Source organism: Elgaria multicarinata, chromosome 8 (assembly GCF_023053635.1).
Source record: "Elgaria multicarinata webbii isolate HBS135686 ecotype San Diego chromosome 8, rElgMul1.1.pri, whole genome shotgun sequence".
Taxonomy (NCBI): domain Eukaryota; kingdom Metazoa; phylum Chordata; class Lepidosauria; order Squamata; family Anguidae; genus Elgaria; species Elgaria multicarinata.
In genome coordinates, this window is record NC_086178.1 from 65,894,563 (window position 1) to 65,912,110 (window position 17,548).

General features: G+C 43.6%; 1 protein-coding gene across 1 annotated transcript in view; it reads left to right on the forward strand.

The window, feature by feature from the left end:
- Positions 1 to 13,768, forward strand: part of VWA2 (von Willebrand factor A domain containing 2) — a 50,744-nt gene extending 36,976 nt beyond the window's left edge. Inside the window, exons 9-15 of the mRNA XM_063133255.1 lie at positions 1,301 to 1,433; positions 4,396 to 4,451; positions 6,152 to 6,259; positions 7,256 to 7,834; positions 8,733 to 9,284; positions 12,348 to 12,470; positions 13,635 to 13,768. Of these exons, the coding sequence (XP_062989325.1) occupies positions 1,301 to 1,433; positions 4,396 to 4,451; positions 6,152 to 6,259; positions 7,256 to 7,834; positions 8,733 to 9,284; positions 12,348 to 12,470; positions 13,635 to 13,768 (1,685 nt within the window). The remainder of the gene's footprint in view (positions 1 to 1,300; positions 1,434 to 4,395; positions 4,452 to 6,151; positions 6,260 to 7,255; positions 7,835 to 8,732; positions 9,285 to 12,347; positions 12,471 to 13,634) is intronic.
- Positions 13,769 to 17,548: the final 3,780 nt, after the last annotated feature.

Sequence of the window (17,548 nt, forward strand, 5' to 3'; positions counted from 1 at the left end):
GGGTATTAAGAGCCATGTTTTCATAGAGCCGTATTCTTATGAGGCTGCCAGTTGTGTGTAAAGCCATATGTTTCTAGGGCTGTTTGTTTCTATGCCTGCTTGTCTCCAAGAGCTTGTAGGCAGCCTGGAAGTGTGTCGGTTGTGTCTCAAACACTGCTGCTTGAGCAGTCTCTTCGCCCACTTAGCAAGATTCTGATTGTAGTTGCTTATCTGAAGTGTTTTTATCCTGCCCCTCAGCCAGAAATTCTGTCCAAGCGGCTTACTTGCAGCCAGTAAAACAAGTCAGTTACAATCTAAAGAGACACAACACGCGAGGAAGAAGGGAGGGGAGGGGAAGAGGAAAAAATGAATAAGCCTTTCAGTAGTGCTGGTAGAATTGCCCATTCTCCCCAATGCTTTTACTGCGCTGCTTCACAGAAAAGCCCTGCAATGGCTGTGAGTCTGCAGCTGCGTCATATAACTGAAACAGCGCTGATTCTTAGGCATCACGGGGCTTTGAGCGCATATAGACAGCCCACCAGTGGCATCTACCACTCCTCCTTCTCAACACCACAAGTGTCTGGGCTAGAGTGAGAGGGAGGTGAACAAGAAAGTTGTAATGGTGAAGAGGAGGAGCAAGTCCAGGGGGCTTTTGTCAATGGGGCACTGCTGGTTCTTTGGTTCCTCGGCAAGTGCCCAATCAAGGCTACCCTTGATGCCTGTTCATAGCCAGTATCGAAAGAATGGTGATCTTGCAGAAAGGGATTAGCTTAGGGATTTTCTGAGTTTTTGCCCAGGTGTGCATTGTATCACCAAAAGTTGTTTGAGAATGGGATTTGCTAAGGATATTCCAAGGCAGTCTCCTCCAACCTGGTGTCCTCCAAAGGTGTTGGAGTATAACTCCAATCATCCCCCAGCCATCACGGCAATGCAACTTGATGCTCTCCAGGTGTGCTGGACTACAACTCTCATCATCCCCAGTCCAACACATCTGAAGGGCACCAAGTTAGGGAAGGCTGTTCTCAGGAATGTGATCCCACCTATGTGGCTTATCGCTAAGCAGCCTGTTCGTTCTTTCCCTTCCATGGCTTCCTTTGATGGGTTAAAAAGATGGCAAAGCAGGTAAATCGTATTGAAAAGGGAAGAGATCCCATCCCCTTCTACCTGATCCTTTGAACTGCAGGTGCCTGGGATTAAGCCTCAAGCCTTCTGCATGCACGCCATGCACTCTCCCATGTTGCTGTGGTCCCTTTAGGCTTGGTTAAGCTTCCGGTCTTGGGCAACGGATGCCAGTTCTGAGATTATTCTCTTCTTGCCCCAGGTTGCAAGGCGGAATCTCACCCTTGTGAACACAAAACGCTCGAGAGGGTAAAAGAGCTGGTTGGAAACTATTTCTGTTGGAAGGGATCAAAGAGCAATCATGTTGTGCACACATCGCTCTGCCCTTTTTACAAGTGAGTCACTAACCACGCTTCTTCCTTTAAAAAGCAAATAAACAAATACAGTCTAGATTTATCCCTTAAAGCTTCAGTGGGGATCAATGGGAGTTGAATTAGAGAGCATATTCTCCATTCATTTGATGCCATTTTTTTAAGGAAAAGAACTCCAAACACATATATAAAAACATCAAGCTGACAGGTTTAAATAAAATGGATTTTCGCGATTACCAAAAATGCACCACCCATGGCTCCTTGCCAATAAAGATCTCTATCCCAGGATGGTGCAGGAAACATGCATAAAATGATCAAACCAGTTCTGAGAATAGCCTTGGCAGGTGAGCAATGAACAAAGAAGTCTGCACCACCAAAGAATCAATCAGGATAAACATCTCAGAAGATAAAGTCAATTGACCCCCAATGTTTCAACACCATCTTACCCCACTGCCTCCCCCAAGCTGTTGCAGAGCACCCTGAACAGGAATTGAAGTGATGAGGAAGTGTCCATAAACTGGAACCATAGCTGTGAGTGTAAGAAATGTGTAGAGATGCTTCACGCATATTCTTGAACCCCCGGAGAAGAGCTTGAATAGTCTGATTGTGTTTGCTTTCAGTCTGTTGTAAGCCATTCTGTGCATGTAGCAATTGAGAGTACATTGCTTAGTTTGCTCAAGCCCAGGAAAAGCTTTCAAGTGAAATAGAGGCGTAACGAAAGAAGTGAGATGGGTAGAGAGAGATACAGAGGCAAAGATATTCACCCAAGTTCATGATATAGGACAGCTGAGGGGATCTACACAGCGTCGTGAAGGCGCTTGCGTGCGCCTGCAGTGCGCCCCAAAAATCATTGTGCAGATCCTGCCCTGGTCTCGGCCTCCCCGAGCCTTTGTTGGAGCGTCCGATCCCTGGGAAAGGGAACCGTTTCCCCACCCCGCTCGCCCGCTCGCTCTTTGCTGCTCCGCTCCCCCGTTATTTCTTTCTGAGCTGCCCTTCCTCCAAGAAGCTCAAGGCCACCGGGTGGTTCTCCTCGCGCCCTCCCACCCGTTTGCTCACAACAGCCCGGCGAGGTAGGTTTGGCAGAGAAAGGAGGGCTGACGAGCCCAAGGTCACCCGGTGGCTCCGCCACTGCTAAGCCCTCTCGCCCCTCGCTTATCGAGCGCTCCCTCCCTCCCTCCCTCTGTGGACGTGGCTCAGGCAGCTTCCTCCTGCGGGGCCCCCTTGCCTCGCCGTCCCGCCCAGCAGATGGCTGAGTGCAAGCTGGCCGGCCGGCCGTCCTCATTGGGTTTCGGCGGCGGCAGCGGCATCAGCTCCTCGCCCTGCTGCAGCGCGCAGAGACGGAGCGCAGCGCGCCAGGGCAGGATCTACACAATGATTTTCGGGGCGCACTGCAGGCGCACACAAGTGCCTTCACGACGCTGTGTAGATCTCCTCCTGCAAAGTCAGAAAATCAATTGAGTTTCTTTCTGGCTGATTCTGATGCAGGACTCATCTTTGCCATTCTGCATTTCATAAAACACCACAGTGGATTAGTTTTCAAGCGGTAGAAAAATCGCCAGGCCCAGGACTCACAGCTTGGCCTCCTACGTAATCAAGGCCTCTCCGGATATTTTTCTTGCCTCTTGGTTGGGAGAAACACTTCTTCCCTGTCTTGCTCCTTTGACAGCACTATGAGATTGTCACTGATATAGAGTAAGGGCTCAATCACTGGCAGGAAATAGTCCCTGCTCATATTGCAGCCAATGTTAAGCCTGAAGACGGAAAACACAGAAGCTATATTGTCAGCTCAGTAGGTTGAGTAACAGAATTGTCCTTGTGCCTTGATGAGGATATATCTTCTCAATATGCAAGATAAGTAATGTCTAATGTTTGGTTTGGTTTCTGCATCTAAAGAAGGCTTGAAAAGATGCCGTATTTCCTTTCAGCTTTTCTGCTCATATCCTCTTATTGAAAGTCAGGTCTTGTGGCTGCTGGAATGAGCAGGCATATGACAGTTTGCACACATCCCCAAAACAAAATGGAAAATGTATGTTAGGCATAGCATAAGAAGAATTTGGATGGCCTTGAAAAGAGAGAGAAAGAGAGGGAGGACTTTCTGACCATGCAAATAGAATCCCCGAGTTAGAATAAACTAGGTAATAGAAGGATTGAAAATGTAATCCTATACATCTCTGCTCAGAAGTAAATCCTATTGTGCTAAAATGGGTAGTGGGGTGGAATTTAGAGACATCAGTGGTGGAACAAATTGGAAAGTTGTGGAAGGTAATTATAATCTCTGCCATTTTGCTCTTTCTGATTTTCCAAGATTTTTCTCAGAAAGTATTCAAATCTCTTAAAATCTAGATTCTCTTTGATAGATAGATTACAGCATCCATCCATGCAGATACTAAAAATAAACACATTTCTACATACCAACCGTTTGCTGGATTTTAATTTTTTTTAAAAAAATCTAATTATTTCACTTTCCTTATTTATGCCTTTGCACTCAGTCATTTGGAACTCTGATGGGGGGAGTGAGGGTGGGGGGAGGCGCATAGACAGGGTTAAGCACACCTCCCCCTGTGCTTCTCAGTTCCAAATCATCCCCTCACCCCAAATCTCTTTGCCCTCTTGCAAAAGCAGTTGTTGCGGTTTGATTACACATATTGCATGTGACATTTCGCTAGGTCCTAACTTAATGCATGCCTAAGAGTACAATCTTATACATGTCTACTCAGAAGTAAGCCTCATTGTTTTCAGTTGGGCTTACTCTCAGGTAAAGGTGTATAGGAATGCTACCTAAGGCTTAGCTTTAGGCCACAATCCTATGCACACTTGCCTGGGAGTAAACACCATTAAATGCAGCAGGATTTAATTCTGAGTAGACATGTAGAGTTTTGCACTGTTAACGTTTTAAGTGAATTGAAAGTCCATGCTTCTCTTTTATAGCTTTTAAATGTCTGCTTATCCAAATCTCATGTTTTCTATACTGGCTTTTCTAATTAAGCTGGAGGAACATTTTCATCAAGTATCCATCTAGATGTTACAGAACCATGTGTCCAGGTAAGAAATTTTGAGTACAGTTCCTTCAAAATGAAAATAAAGGGGTAAATTAAGGCAATGTATCAATTGCCTTAACATCAATGAATAGATGTTGAGTTGTATCCAGAGTGTTCTTCCATTGGCTGTAGCATCCCGGAGCAGAGTTCTACTCAGAACACGCCCACCAGTGGAAGGTAGGTGTGTGTGTGTGTGTGTGTGTGTGTGTGTGTGATCTTTACCAATTTCATTGTTCTCCAACCCCACTCCAATCCCACCCTGGAGTAGATTTGGGGGGGGGGGGCGGGGGGGCACATAGGGAGCTACAGGGGAGAGAGAATCACCAAAACGTATCTTCTCCCCCTGTCTACTAGGGGGAGAACCTCGACTGGGTTGGAATTAACCATTTTGTCTACAGGAAGCATATTCTGCACCCAGCCCATTTGTTAGCAAAGAGGACCAAGAAAACCTAGTTTATAGGATGAGTTCTTTCACTACTTTTTCATAAACCTTGAAAGAAACCCCTGGATTATCTTTGTAGAATAAATTTTCCTAAAACTAAAATGGCGAGTATCTTTCTGTATTAAAATAATGCAGAACAGAGACAACGTTCATTTTAGCCACAAAGATCAATTCAGCAACTTTCTCACATTAACCTGCATTAAAGACAAAAGCACCAGATCATCAACCTACATCTTTTTCTTTTATACTTAAGATTGTATATGTACGTATATGTGAGTGCAGGCATATAAATGTGTGTGTGTGAGATTCTGTGACAAAGTAGTTCCATTACCAAAGAACAAAATATTTTTTAATTTGTTAAAATATTTGAAATCTAGTTCAAAAATGCAAGATTGGAATTTTTCAAGTTTATAAAAAACACTTTAATTATAAAACCCATTAGCTGTTTCCAATTCAGCTATTTATGTAGTGAGCCAAGTAATTACTTTTATCTGACCGATAAGTGGCATTCCCTAAACTGACATAATATTACTAGGTTTTTATATTAGGGTTTTACTACATAGGTTTTTTTGCTATTAGGATTTCTTATTATGGGTGTAGGGTGGGGAGGTTACAAGTGGGAGATCCCCCTTTAAGCTTACTTAATCAATCTACAAAACATTAATATTGAAGAAACTAATCAACTTTGCTCTTTGTATCTAGTCAAGAGGACAGGGCGCCTGCAGCTTTAACCGTTGTGATGAACAGGAAATTTCACCTGGTGCTGCGTGCACACAAATGACACCTGCTGAAATTCCCTTTTCTATACAACTGTTAAAGACGTAGGAGCCCTGTCCTCCTTTCCATATGGTCACTCTATCATGGCCATGATATAAAAGTCCATCATACCCTGCCTCGCTCAACACTAGAAGTCTGAAAACACAATCTGTGCTGAAAGCAAGTAAGATTCAAGAAAAATATTCCTTGATTATTACATTTCTATTCCACCAAACTCCTCAGGGTAGTGTACATAGTTCTTACCATTTATCTTCGCAAACAGTTCTGCCTTCCAGAATTTATTTTGTTGATACAGATGACAAGTTGCACTCTTGCTGGACACAAAACAGAAATATGGGGTAATTAGATTAGAATTGTACTGTGAAGTGTGGCCAGCTTTTCTTTTTGCTTGCAGCTAAAACTGAATATCCATTGTTACAAAATTAAATAGCTCCCCAGCACTCCCAGCACTCTCTCTCTCTCTCTCGCTCTTTCCTGGTTTTTAGATCCTTGTGGTTCTCAGCCTTGCCAGAATGGAGGCACATGCATTCAACAGGGATTAGAAGGGTACCACTGTGTCTGCCCAGTTGGATTTGGTGGAGATGCTAATTGCGGTATGTGGTTTCACTTTTGGTTTTTAATATGTTGGGAACATCAGTCGGTTTCCTGCAATGCTTCTGGTTATTATTATTATGTTTGTTCTATAATGGGGAAGAGCAGGAAAGGCTGATGTTAGAAGGCTTAATTAAAAACAAACAAAGCATCATATTTAATGTTTTGGATGAGGGCTATTTGTTTTTACTTCTTGTTTTTGGTAATGGATACTCAGATACTCAGCCTAAGGTTGTGATCCTAATCACATTGACTGGGAGGAAGGTCTCACGAGTCAGTGGGACTTCAAAGTCAATATATTTAGGATCAAGATCTCAAGGTTCCTGAAGATATTATGATTTTAGGGCAGTTAGGCTGCAATCCTATGCCCACTTACCTGGAAGTAAGCCCAACTGAACTCAGCGGGACTTACTTCTGAGTAGATATGTAAAGGATTGAGCTGTTAGCCTTGTTTTCTGTATTCACTGAACTTTTCATGTGTGTGTCAAATAATTTTGGAAGGTGTTACAGAAAGTACCCAAATTACAGGATCCAGAATCACAAGTCTCTACTCATAGGTCGTATGTATAAAGAGATTGCTACAAAGACCAAGGGTTGTTTCTGCTAGGAATTTCTGTGAAGCCATGGATCAATTCATTTCTGGTTGTATAACTTAGTGCCTGTCTAGTCACCTATTATTTGTCCCAAAGTGAATCTGCTCATGATGAGATTTGTATGAGGCCTCAGGCTTTTGCACTTCCTGCCGTGCTCCCCTCACTATAGGTAAAAGTGAACAACTGAACCAGGGAAATCCCATATTTTGCTTGAACTAGTATAATGATCACTACAAATTTCAGTTCCATCCGTGTCCCCACCCTGGAGATGAAAATATTTGTAATCATATTGATCATAGCTTGGCAAAGTCCATAGGCTTCTCTGAACTCTGTTAGAAGCTACTTGTTCTGCTTTTATTTGGGCTTCATATTGTTGTTTTGAGCTACTTTTTCATCATTTTCCAGCACCCAAGTTGAGTCTAGAATGCAGCGTGGACCTTCTTTTTCTGGTGGACAGTTCATCCAGCACCACCTTGGAAGGATTCTTGCGCTATAAAGCTTTCCTGAAAAGGTTTCTGCAAGCAGTGTGGAGTAGAGAGACCCCAGGGGATGTGGGTGTGGCCCAATATAGCAATGACGTCAAGGTGATTGTGGGCATGGGGGACCTCAGAGACGTGCTCAGCTTGGTGAAGGCCATCGATGCCATGCAATTCAGTGGAGGGAGCACCTTGACTGGAAAAGCTTTACGGTACATTACACAACATGGCTTTAAGAGTGCGCCAGTCTTCGCTGATGTCCCTAACGACCTGCCCCATGTGGTCATCTTGCTCACGGATTCAAATGCTCAAGATTCAGTGGTGGAAGCAGCTAAGTACAGCAGGGACCAAGACGTCTTTCTCATTGGAATTGGCAGTGAATTTCTGAGAGCAGAACTAAATGATATTACAGGGAATCCAAAGAGGACCATTGTGTACTCCACCCCACAAGATCTATTCAACAAGATCACGGAACTGCAGAGAAAAATCTGCAGTGTAGAGACCCAAGGTAAGAGGTCTAGGTAAGGCTACAGTACCAATTGGAATCTATTGGTGTCTACTATTGGCTGGCAGTACACCTTAAACACGCTCTTGTAATATACGTGTGCTGATACTTACTTGAAGATGTGTTATAGAACATGGGAACAAAAGCATCACCTTTCAGCAAAGTTTATCACATCTAAGTCGACTGAAATGAAAGAAAGGACTTGGTATTTGCTAAGTAATCTCATGTATGTTTCTCTGACCTGCTCTTCAAAAACACCTAAGAAAGCGATGCTACTACTTGCTTTGTCAATGTATTGCTGGTCAGGAGTCAGAGGGAATTGTTTTAGATAATAAACTCTACTTACATTATAATATTCTTGACATTTCATCTTGAAGATTGCTTTCTATGGAGCCACATATTTAGAAACGAATAGAATAATGTTTTCATCTATTTCATTTCATTTGTTACGTTTTTATTCCACCCTTCTTCCAAAGAGTCAGGATGGTATACATTTTCTCTCTCCCCGTCCCCCATTTTATTCTAACAACAACCTTTTAAAGATAGGTTAGGCTGAGAGGTGGTGACTGGCCCAAGATCACCCTGTGAAATGTCATTAATTGAGTGAGGATTTGAACTCAGGCCTTCCTTATCTAACTTTTTAGTTATTACACCACACTAGGTTTGCCTTAATTTATTACTTGTTTAGTGTCTATGTATAGTACAACCTCTATAATTGAAATATTTGCTATTCCAAGACATCTAGATCCCTAAATTTACTATCTCTGGCCCAACGTAATGTCAGTAATAACCCTAGGTAATCATAAGTCCCTATCCTTTCAAAATTTCTAGATGCCCTCCAGCTATTCAAATAAACATGCCATATTCTTGATAGCTCTAACCTCTGTTCCTTCCTTCTTAGGCTGCCCATCTCAGCCCTTAGATTTGGTGTTTGCTTTGGATTCCTCAGCTTCGGTTGGAAGGAAGAACTTTGTGCAGCTAAAAACCTTTGTCAGAAGCCTCTCGTTCCAGTTTGACATCAATCGGGACGTGACCCAGATAGGCCTCGTGGTCTTTGGCAAAAGGCCCCAAACTGTTTTTGGGCTGGACACACATGTAAGCAGTTCAGCTCTCCATGAAGCCATCAATCAAGCTCCCTTTGTGGGTGGCTCCGGTTCAGTCGGCAGTTCCTTGCTGCACATTTATGATGATGTCATGACAGTCCAAAAAGGAGCCAGGCCAGGCGTGAAGAAGGTCGTGGCAGTGATCACAGGTGGGACTGGAGTGGAGGATGCTGTCGTCCCTGCTCAGCAACTGCGTAATAACGGTGTATCACTGCTTGTCATTGGCATGGAACATGACCCGACGGGCTCATTACTGAGGATTGCAGGTTCTCACAAGAACCTGCTGAGGATGTCCTCTTATGAAGATCTCCAAAATCACGAAGGCCTTATCATTGAAAGACTTTGTGATGGTAAGATGGTCATCTTGAGTTTCTGGTTATATTTTGTATACAACAATTTAAGAACTTATGTATTAATAAATGCATATCCTGCCTTTCAATCAAATTTATCAGGGCAGCTTACAAATTTCAAGTTAAAAGAACATCATAAAATACATAATTGCCATAAGAAACACTGTAGAAACAGATCAAATTCAGAGCTAGACTTCTTTGCTGCTCAAAACGCTTGAGAAACTAAGAAGATGGCAACTCTTGTGACACCCAGTGATCCTCCCTGGGGAAAGCATGTCACAGATGGGGTGCCACCACTGAGGAGGCTCTCTCTCAGGTCTCACCTTATTCAGTGGGGGCAGCAAGCAAATGCTATAGGTGGTTAGCATTCAGTTACACTAATCCCATGTCCTGCCTTAGCTCTGTGATTTATTTTTAGCTTGTTTAATAGCCAAGCTGTGTGGTACTGTTAGTAATCAAACTGCAGTTTGTAAACCCTTTTGTGTGATGTAATATTCTTTATACCAGGGGTGGACAACTTGTGGTCCTCCATATATTTACAACTCCCATCATCCCTCACCATTGGCTCTGCTGGCTAGGATTGATGGGAGTTGTGAGCCAAAACATATGGAGGGCTGTAAGTCACCAACCCCTGCTTTATGCTGTTTGAACTTTCATGTAGAAAACCATGTACTCATGGCTCCATTGGAGTCAATGGAGGCTTTTTCCCTTTTTTAAAACTCTCCCCCCACCCCCATTGCCTCACAGGAGAGGTAAAGTGACAAAAATGAGAAGGCAATTTACCCAGAGTGTCATGGTCCTGATCTGAATTAGGACAGTGTCTGCTTACTCGAGAGTAAGTAAAACTACCATGCATAGCTACACTAGGCGCGATTAGACAAATGATTGTTCTGACTCACTGCTGATGCCTGCTCTGAACTCCACTTAAAATTAAAATGAAATACACTGGGTACTCTGGGTAATGGTTAAATATCCCACAATGCCCTGTAGTAGCACTACATCAGAAGCACTGTGGGAAATTTAAATGGTGTCTAGATAAGACTTCGTGTTAGGGTGCACCACTGATGCTGTGAGGTAAGCCTACCAGGCCCTACTGAGAAAGGAGGGGCACACCAGAGAGCCCTTTGTCTCCCCACCCCTGCCCAGCCTGCTTTGTCAAACCTAGACTTGGCCCTGTTTTCCATGCTCCTGTAAATTAATCGAGGGATGTTGTTCTTTAAAAAGTTCCCATTTATTTATTGGCCTAGCCAATATCATGTAGCCAAAGTAAAAGCTTCCTTCTTTCTTCATACAAAATGAACTTATGCTTCACCTAAAACACAGTAGATATGGAACTTCTTCTTTTTCTGAAGTTGAGAAGAGCCAAATTAAACTCTTGCCCCTCCCCCGTTGATCTCCAGCATCAACCAACTTCAAATTGTGACTCAAATCTTTTTAATGTGTCTGAGATCAAAGGCGTAGCAAATGATCCGTACTTCAACATTTAATATCTCGTCCATCCAAGATTAGCAACACATTCCTAACACATCAAACAGGGATTGTTTGAGATAACAGGCCGAATGACAAACTGCTCTTCCAAGGGTCAGCATGCTCTGTTTACAAAGCAGAACCCATGATGGGAATGAACTTGTGGCTGCAAGATATCCGTTTTTTTAATGGTTAGGGAGGGAATACGCTGTCAGATCCTGTGTGGGAAGGAAGGGAATGTGATGACATAAGTGGCAAACCTGAAAATAGGACCAATAATTGTGAGCCAGGAGCTGTGCTATAAATAAGGCCTGGGGAAGCATGCAGAAAGTGTCTTCAATTCAACAATGGAAAACTTGCGTTGAGGTGCGATGTTGTGCTGTGTTAAATTGCCTCATGGCTCAGTCTGCGGAGAAAGACCCTATTACACCAACTTTAAAATCACTCCACTGGCTGCCAGTTAGTTTCTGGGCGAAGTACAAAGTGTTGGTCATTACCTTTAAAGCCCTACATGGTTTGGGTCCAGGTTACCTGCTGGATCGCCTTCTCCCATACAATCCGCCCCACACACTCAGGTCCTCTAGGAAGAATTTACTCCAGTCAGCCAAAACTAGGCTGACAACTGTTACCCAGAGGACCTTCTCTTCTGCCACCCACAGACTGTGGAATGGCCTGCCGGAGGAGCTTCGTCGATTTAATAGGCTCGCCCAGTTTACGAAAGCCATAAAGACTGATCTCTTCCGGCAGTCTTTCCCAGATGGGTTTTTTTTTTAACATGTCCAGTTGTTATTTTAATATTGTATCAGTTTTATATGTTTTTAAGCAGTTTTATGCATTTTATTGTGATTTTGTATTTAATGTTGTTCCCTGCCTCGATCCAGAGGGAGAGGCGGGTAAGAAATATTCTATTCTAAGATCTATAGAGGCCATAGCTCAGTGGTGAAGCACATGCTTTGCACGCAGGAGGTCCCAAGTTCAATCCCCAGGATTCTCAAGAAGGGCGGATAGAACGCCTGCCTGAAACCCTGGAGAGCCATTGCCAGACAGTGTGGACAATACTGGGCATGAGAAACCCAATGGTCTGTCTCAGGTCCCAGATTTGTCATAGGAGCACGGTGTTCCTTCTTCTACAGCAGAGCAGGGTGTGTGCGTGGGTGGGTGTGAAACCTCTTTCAGCCCAAGGTCTGCATTCCACTTTGGAGCGCTCTCCTGGGGCCACGTTCCAGTGGTGGGTGGGGCCAAAGGCAAAAGGTTAGGGGCAAAAAATACCAACCTTCTGGAATGGGGAAAATGCATAAAACCCAAGAAACCACTCAAGGATCAGTAGTTGTGTAAATGAGGATCGGGCAGGGCCTTTTGGGGAAATGCAGAGAGCAGGATTGGGACTCCAGGTGGGCCGGATTGGGACCCCAGGCCTGTGGTTCTGCACTTCTGTATAAGGCATTCCTGTGATCCAAGGAGATGTCTTCATTGATTTCCTCTTCTCTCCACAAAACAAAAATGGCAAGTCTTCCTGCTGCATTAAGAAGTGTGAGATGTCTTTCTTCTTGTGCCCTGACAGCCAAGATGATCTGCTATCTTCTCTGTCTATTCCAGAGGCTCAGAAGCCAGTGAACCTCTGCGTACCCAACCCCTGCATGAATGATGGAGCTTGTGTTCCTGGGAATGGCAGCTACTGGTGTCGGTGCCAAGGCTGGGAAGGACCTCACTGTGAAAATAGTAAGGCTCATTGGAGAGGAACCAAAAGGCATTTCTGTTAGATGTTAAATTTTCTTCAGCACTGGTGATGGGACAGCAGCCTCTACTACACCTGAGGGCAGCGGGAAAGCTCAGGGGATTCAGGACAGGCTCTGTGGCATGCAGTTCTCTCCTTCAGCATCTTGCTATTTCCTCTCAGCATCTGCTATCTATGGCAACTACCTCAGTCTGCCTAATCATAGAATAGTAGAGTTGGAAGGGGCCTATAAGGCCATCAAGTCCAATCTCCTGCTCAATGCAGGAATCCACCTTAAAGCATCTCTGACAGATGGTTGTCCAGCTGCAACTTGAAGGCTTCTAGTGAGGGAGAGCCCATGACCTCCCTAGGTAACTGGCTCCATTGTCATACTGCTGTAAGGGACATTCCTGTATGATTAGTGCTATGCATGCAGCACCAATCTAGCAAGAGGATCTTGTGCACACCTCAAGTTGCAGCTTCTACAACTTTTAGTATCCATCTGTCAGTAGACAGTCTCATTCTTACACATGTTTAGACAGAAAAAAGTCCTACAACTCCCAGCATGTTCCGGCATTCCAGTCCTGACAGGGGCATGCTGGGAGCTGTAGGATATTTTTCTGTGTAAACATGCATAGGTTTGCATCCTAAGAAATTAAAATGTTAGTAGCAGAAGTAATCAAATATTGTGCTGTTCTATTGTACTATTTTTGTCAAATAACTATGATTTATTTATTTATTCATTCATTCATTAAATTTATATACCGCCCCATAGCCGAAGCTCTCTGGGCGGTTAACAAAAGTTAAAAACAGTGAACATTAAAAAAGTATACAAAATTTAGAACCATCAAAAATATAAAAACAACAGTATAAAACAGTATCCATTTTAAACAAAAACAAACAAACTTAGCATACGTTGTTAACTGCTTTGCTCTTGAAAAGTGGCAAGAAATGTATTAAATAAATTAAAAATCAATAAATAAAATACATCAAATTCATTCTCGACCTGTGTACCAGTTAGTGTAATGACATGTGCAACGTGTTGGAAAAGTAACGATTCTTCACGGGAAATCAATATTTACACACATTTCCTTTTTCTACATGGAAGACTCAGCACTTTGCCTTGAGAGATAACTATCATCTTTTTTTATAAAAAATTTTTATCATAGGAATTCATAGGGGTGACACTTCACACTCACGGATGCCCCCGGCAATGGTCTCTGCTCAACGGAACCGACGCGGTTGGCGGCAGCTGTATGGAAATCGCCAGCATTCCAAAAGGCGCAGGCAACAGTCTCCGTGAGCAGGTCAGAAGCACTCCAGCCTACAGCTACTGGAGACGTTCTTGCAAAGGAACTGAAGCACAGGCTACGAAGCACAGCAATAATGTTGTTTTAAAGCACGAGGGTTTTGCACAGAATCACTTCCTGGTAAACCAAAGGACATTGCCAATATCTAGCGTATTTGATATGAAATATTTATTATTGATATATCCTCATTGCCCTCCTCTGAGCACGCTCCAGCTTGTTTGCATCCTTCTTGAAGTGTGGTGCCCAGAACTGGACGCAATATTCAAGATGAGGCCTAACCAGGGCCAAATAGAGGGGAACCAGTACCTCACGCGGTTTGGAAACTATACTTCTATTATTAATGCAGCTCAGAATAGCATTTGCTTTTTGCAGCCAATCATGAGCATGCAATAAATCACACATTTAGAGGAGCCCACAGAGAGCCATAGGGCCTACCCCAGTGAGCCATAGGGCCCATGCCCTAGGCAGTTTGTCAGGACATAGCGGAAGAGACTCAAAAAGCCATAGGAATACAGCAGGCGGCTTTTGAGGAGCTGCTTTTCTCTGGAGATCTGATATGGGGTAACAAATCTGGAAGTCTATTGAATGTTTAAACTGTGCCTGTAGCTGTGGTCATTCTGTATATTTGTAAACACAAATATAATAAAATATGCCTCCAGTGACTAAAACCGAGTAAGCATTGCACTCCTGCAACGTCTCACCACTCAGGGAAGTTGGGGTGAGCCTAACAATATAAAACCATCCTTAGTTATTTTACTAGTTTGATCTACATGAGACATTTATTGCACACTTGTGATTTCTCAATCACAGTACTTTACAAAAGTACTTTACATGAAATTTAAAGAACTTTACATGAAATTGTCATCTTCCAGGGCCTCTCCCATGCTTTGCAGCCATTTTAGTCCTGTCCCCTCCCCCCCAAATGAGGAAATGAGGAAAATCTGGTATATTTGTGAATGGTGCTGAAGACCTAGTGTATTTGCGCAATTCTGCTATGCCACAGTGCCATCTAGTGGTTGTGTAATGGCTCATATAAAAAGGCAGAGAAAGAAAAAATATGTAAAGGAGCCGATCTTTATGCCACAACAAATCTGTAAAAAGACAGTAAAGTGATGGGTTAAACGCCTTATGTAAAAAAGCGATCGCTTAGAGATGAAGGGGTTCCATTACACATGGAGCTCCAGGTGCAGAGAAGTGGTTCTCCTTACACTGGAAAGGAAGAGGCACCCTGCACTGTGATTTCCTCTCCCACCTCCTGATTGAAGCAAATGAAGCAAACCCTGCTTGTGTAACACTTCTGTGTGCATGCTGAAGCTCCCATGGAGTTCTAGGAGCCAACTGTGTGAACTCACCTCTGAATCAGTGGGTCGAGCTGGGTGTGTGTTTTCCTAACATGTGCCCTGCTTTAAGGTGGATTCCTGTGTTGAGCAGGGGGTTGGACTCGATAGCCTTATAGGCCCCTTCCAACTCTACAATTCTATGATTCTGTGAAGTCTGTCCACTAGTAGATTTCTCTTTCCAATGATCAAACATCTACTACCTAAAATTATGGGATGGAGACCTCTGCTCCAGTTCTGCCCATCGTGGAAGTGGTACAAAATTCTAACAGGGCCAGATCTACACCAAGCAGGATAAAACACTTTGAAAATGGTTTGAAAACTGTATGTGCCATTTTAAAGCAGTACTGTAAATCCTGCCCCGGGCTCTTCTTCAGCCTCTACTTGGAATATTTCCCCTTTCTTTTATGAAATGGAACATTTTATTTCTCCTACGCACCACTGAATATTAAAGTTTGCTTCTTGGCTGCAGTTTTGTAGCCAGGAGGATTTTGAGATTGTGCAATTTTCTCTTGGTCTGCAGTGAGCCGCTCTCTCTTTCGAGACTGCTTACACAAATATTTAATGCAAGCTGCATAGAAGTGTTTTTATCATCTGAGAATTTTTGTGGAAGATAAGACTCATGTGGGAAGGCCAAACACAGCAGCAGCTTCGACGTACTTTCCATAAATAATACAGACCGCAGACTCTTTTCCTTGTCTAGCAGGTCAAAGGAATGATTCTTTAGCATCAGCAATGAGGCCTTTTCCCCAGAAAGCAATGGGGGAAAGTCCATACGGAGCGATACTCCACACCTTTACTCAGAAACAAGTCCCACTGAGTTAAATGGGACATAGTCCCAGGTAAGTATGTAGAGAAAAAGTGCATACAAGCAGCCCTACTAGATCAGACCAAGGGTGACCCATTCAGTGACTTTCCATGCTGAACGCTGAAAAGGGTCTTTCCTTTCTCATCCCACAGCCCAGAAATGCAGTGAGCTGCCCTTGGAGGAAGGGCATGTTCTCTTTCTCCATGGGCAAAAAGGCAGTGACACTTCTCGGCTGCTACCTCTCTTTCCTGTCTCTCATCCATTTCCAACAAGGCAGCAGGGAGGAGAGGTTGAGCTGTTACTCACCTCCCGATCTCCCCCCTCCCAACGATGGCTTAGTGAATAGGAGAAACCACAAATCAGTGGGAGGACGTGAGACTGCAGAGCTAGCAGGAGGCGAGAGTGGGCGGGACTCAGGAGGAGAGAAACGGTAAGCCGCATCTGGCCTGCCGGCCACTGCTTCCCCAACCACGATCCAGTCCAGCATCCTGTTCCCCGCTGTGGCCAGCCAGCTGCCCCTGGGAAGCCCACCAGCAGCTCATGAAGGCCGTCTGCTGCTGTTGCTCTCCTACCTGTATGAGAAGCCCTGAGCGTGTTCCAGGTCGCACTCTCCATTCAGATGGGGTGACTGTGAGGCTCAACGTTTGGGCCACTTCCTAGCACTAATCATGTACACTCTACAACAAACTTCCCCCAACCTGGTGCCTTCCAGATGTGTTGGATTGCAACTCCCAACATCCCTAACCAGCATGGCAGCCGATTGGGGAGGGCTGCCTTAAATATATCCCAGTCTTCAATTTTTTAAAAATTGAATATCAATATAAAATTGAATATCCCAATGCTTCAATTTTTTAAAATGTGCTAGTGCTTTCTTTTTTTTTAGATCGTTGCACTGCTACTGCGTTATGCTTTTTGTTTCTGGACTTTGTTTTTGTTCTTTTTTAAATGTAAAGTTTTTTGTATTATGTTTTAATACATTGTATTTTATGGTTTTTAAGGTTTGGGGTTTTATTTTAGAAGATCGGTGATTGCACTGCATTGTGTAGGATGTGGACCTGCTTTCTTCATTAAAGTGAACAGGGCAGCCTCTTGTGAATGGGGAAACTCTGTGTGCAGTGTGCGTGCATTGGAGCTCCTGTGCCCATCAGAAATCACTGGATTGTGGTATACATCTTTAATGCTGGGTTTAAATTAGCATGTTAGCTTTCTCTAGAATCACATGGGATTCTAACTGTCACTAGGATTCATTTATAATTTGAATGTTGCTCTGGTTGAAGACACATGCATAGATAGCTACATTGGTCAACCTATGCTAAAAGACTACAGTAAATGCAGATTAGTAGATTATTGCAAATATATGTGATATGTTGCAAGAATGCCCCCTAGTGGACAGAGGAGAGTTATTCTTTATTCACCTATGACTGCAAAGATAATATTTCGTGCCAAATAAGAGAATGGGACTCCCTTGCAGAGTTTTGGATTGTGCCAATACTCCCCCGGTTTATGAACTTGAAAAGTTTAGCTTTTTCTGGACTTGCAAAGTCAAAGTCACTGAATAGACACTGCTTAGGTTGTTTTGGACTATGTAATGATTACAAAAACACACACATTTAAAATAGAGCCAACTT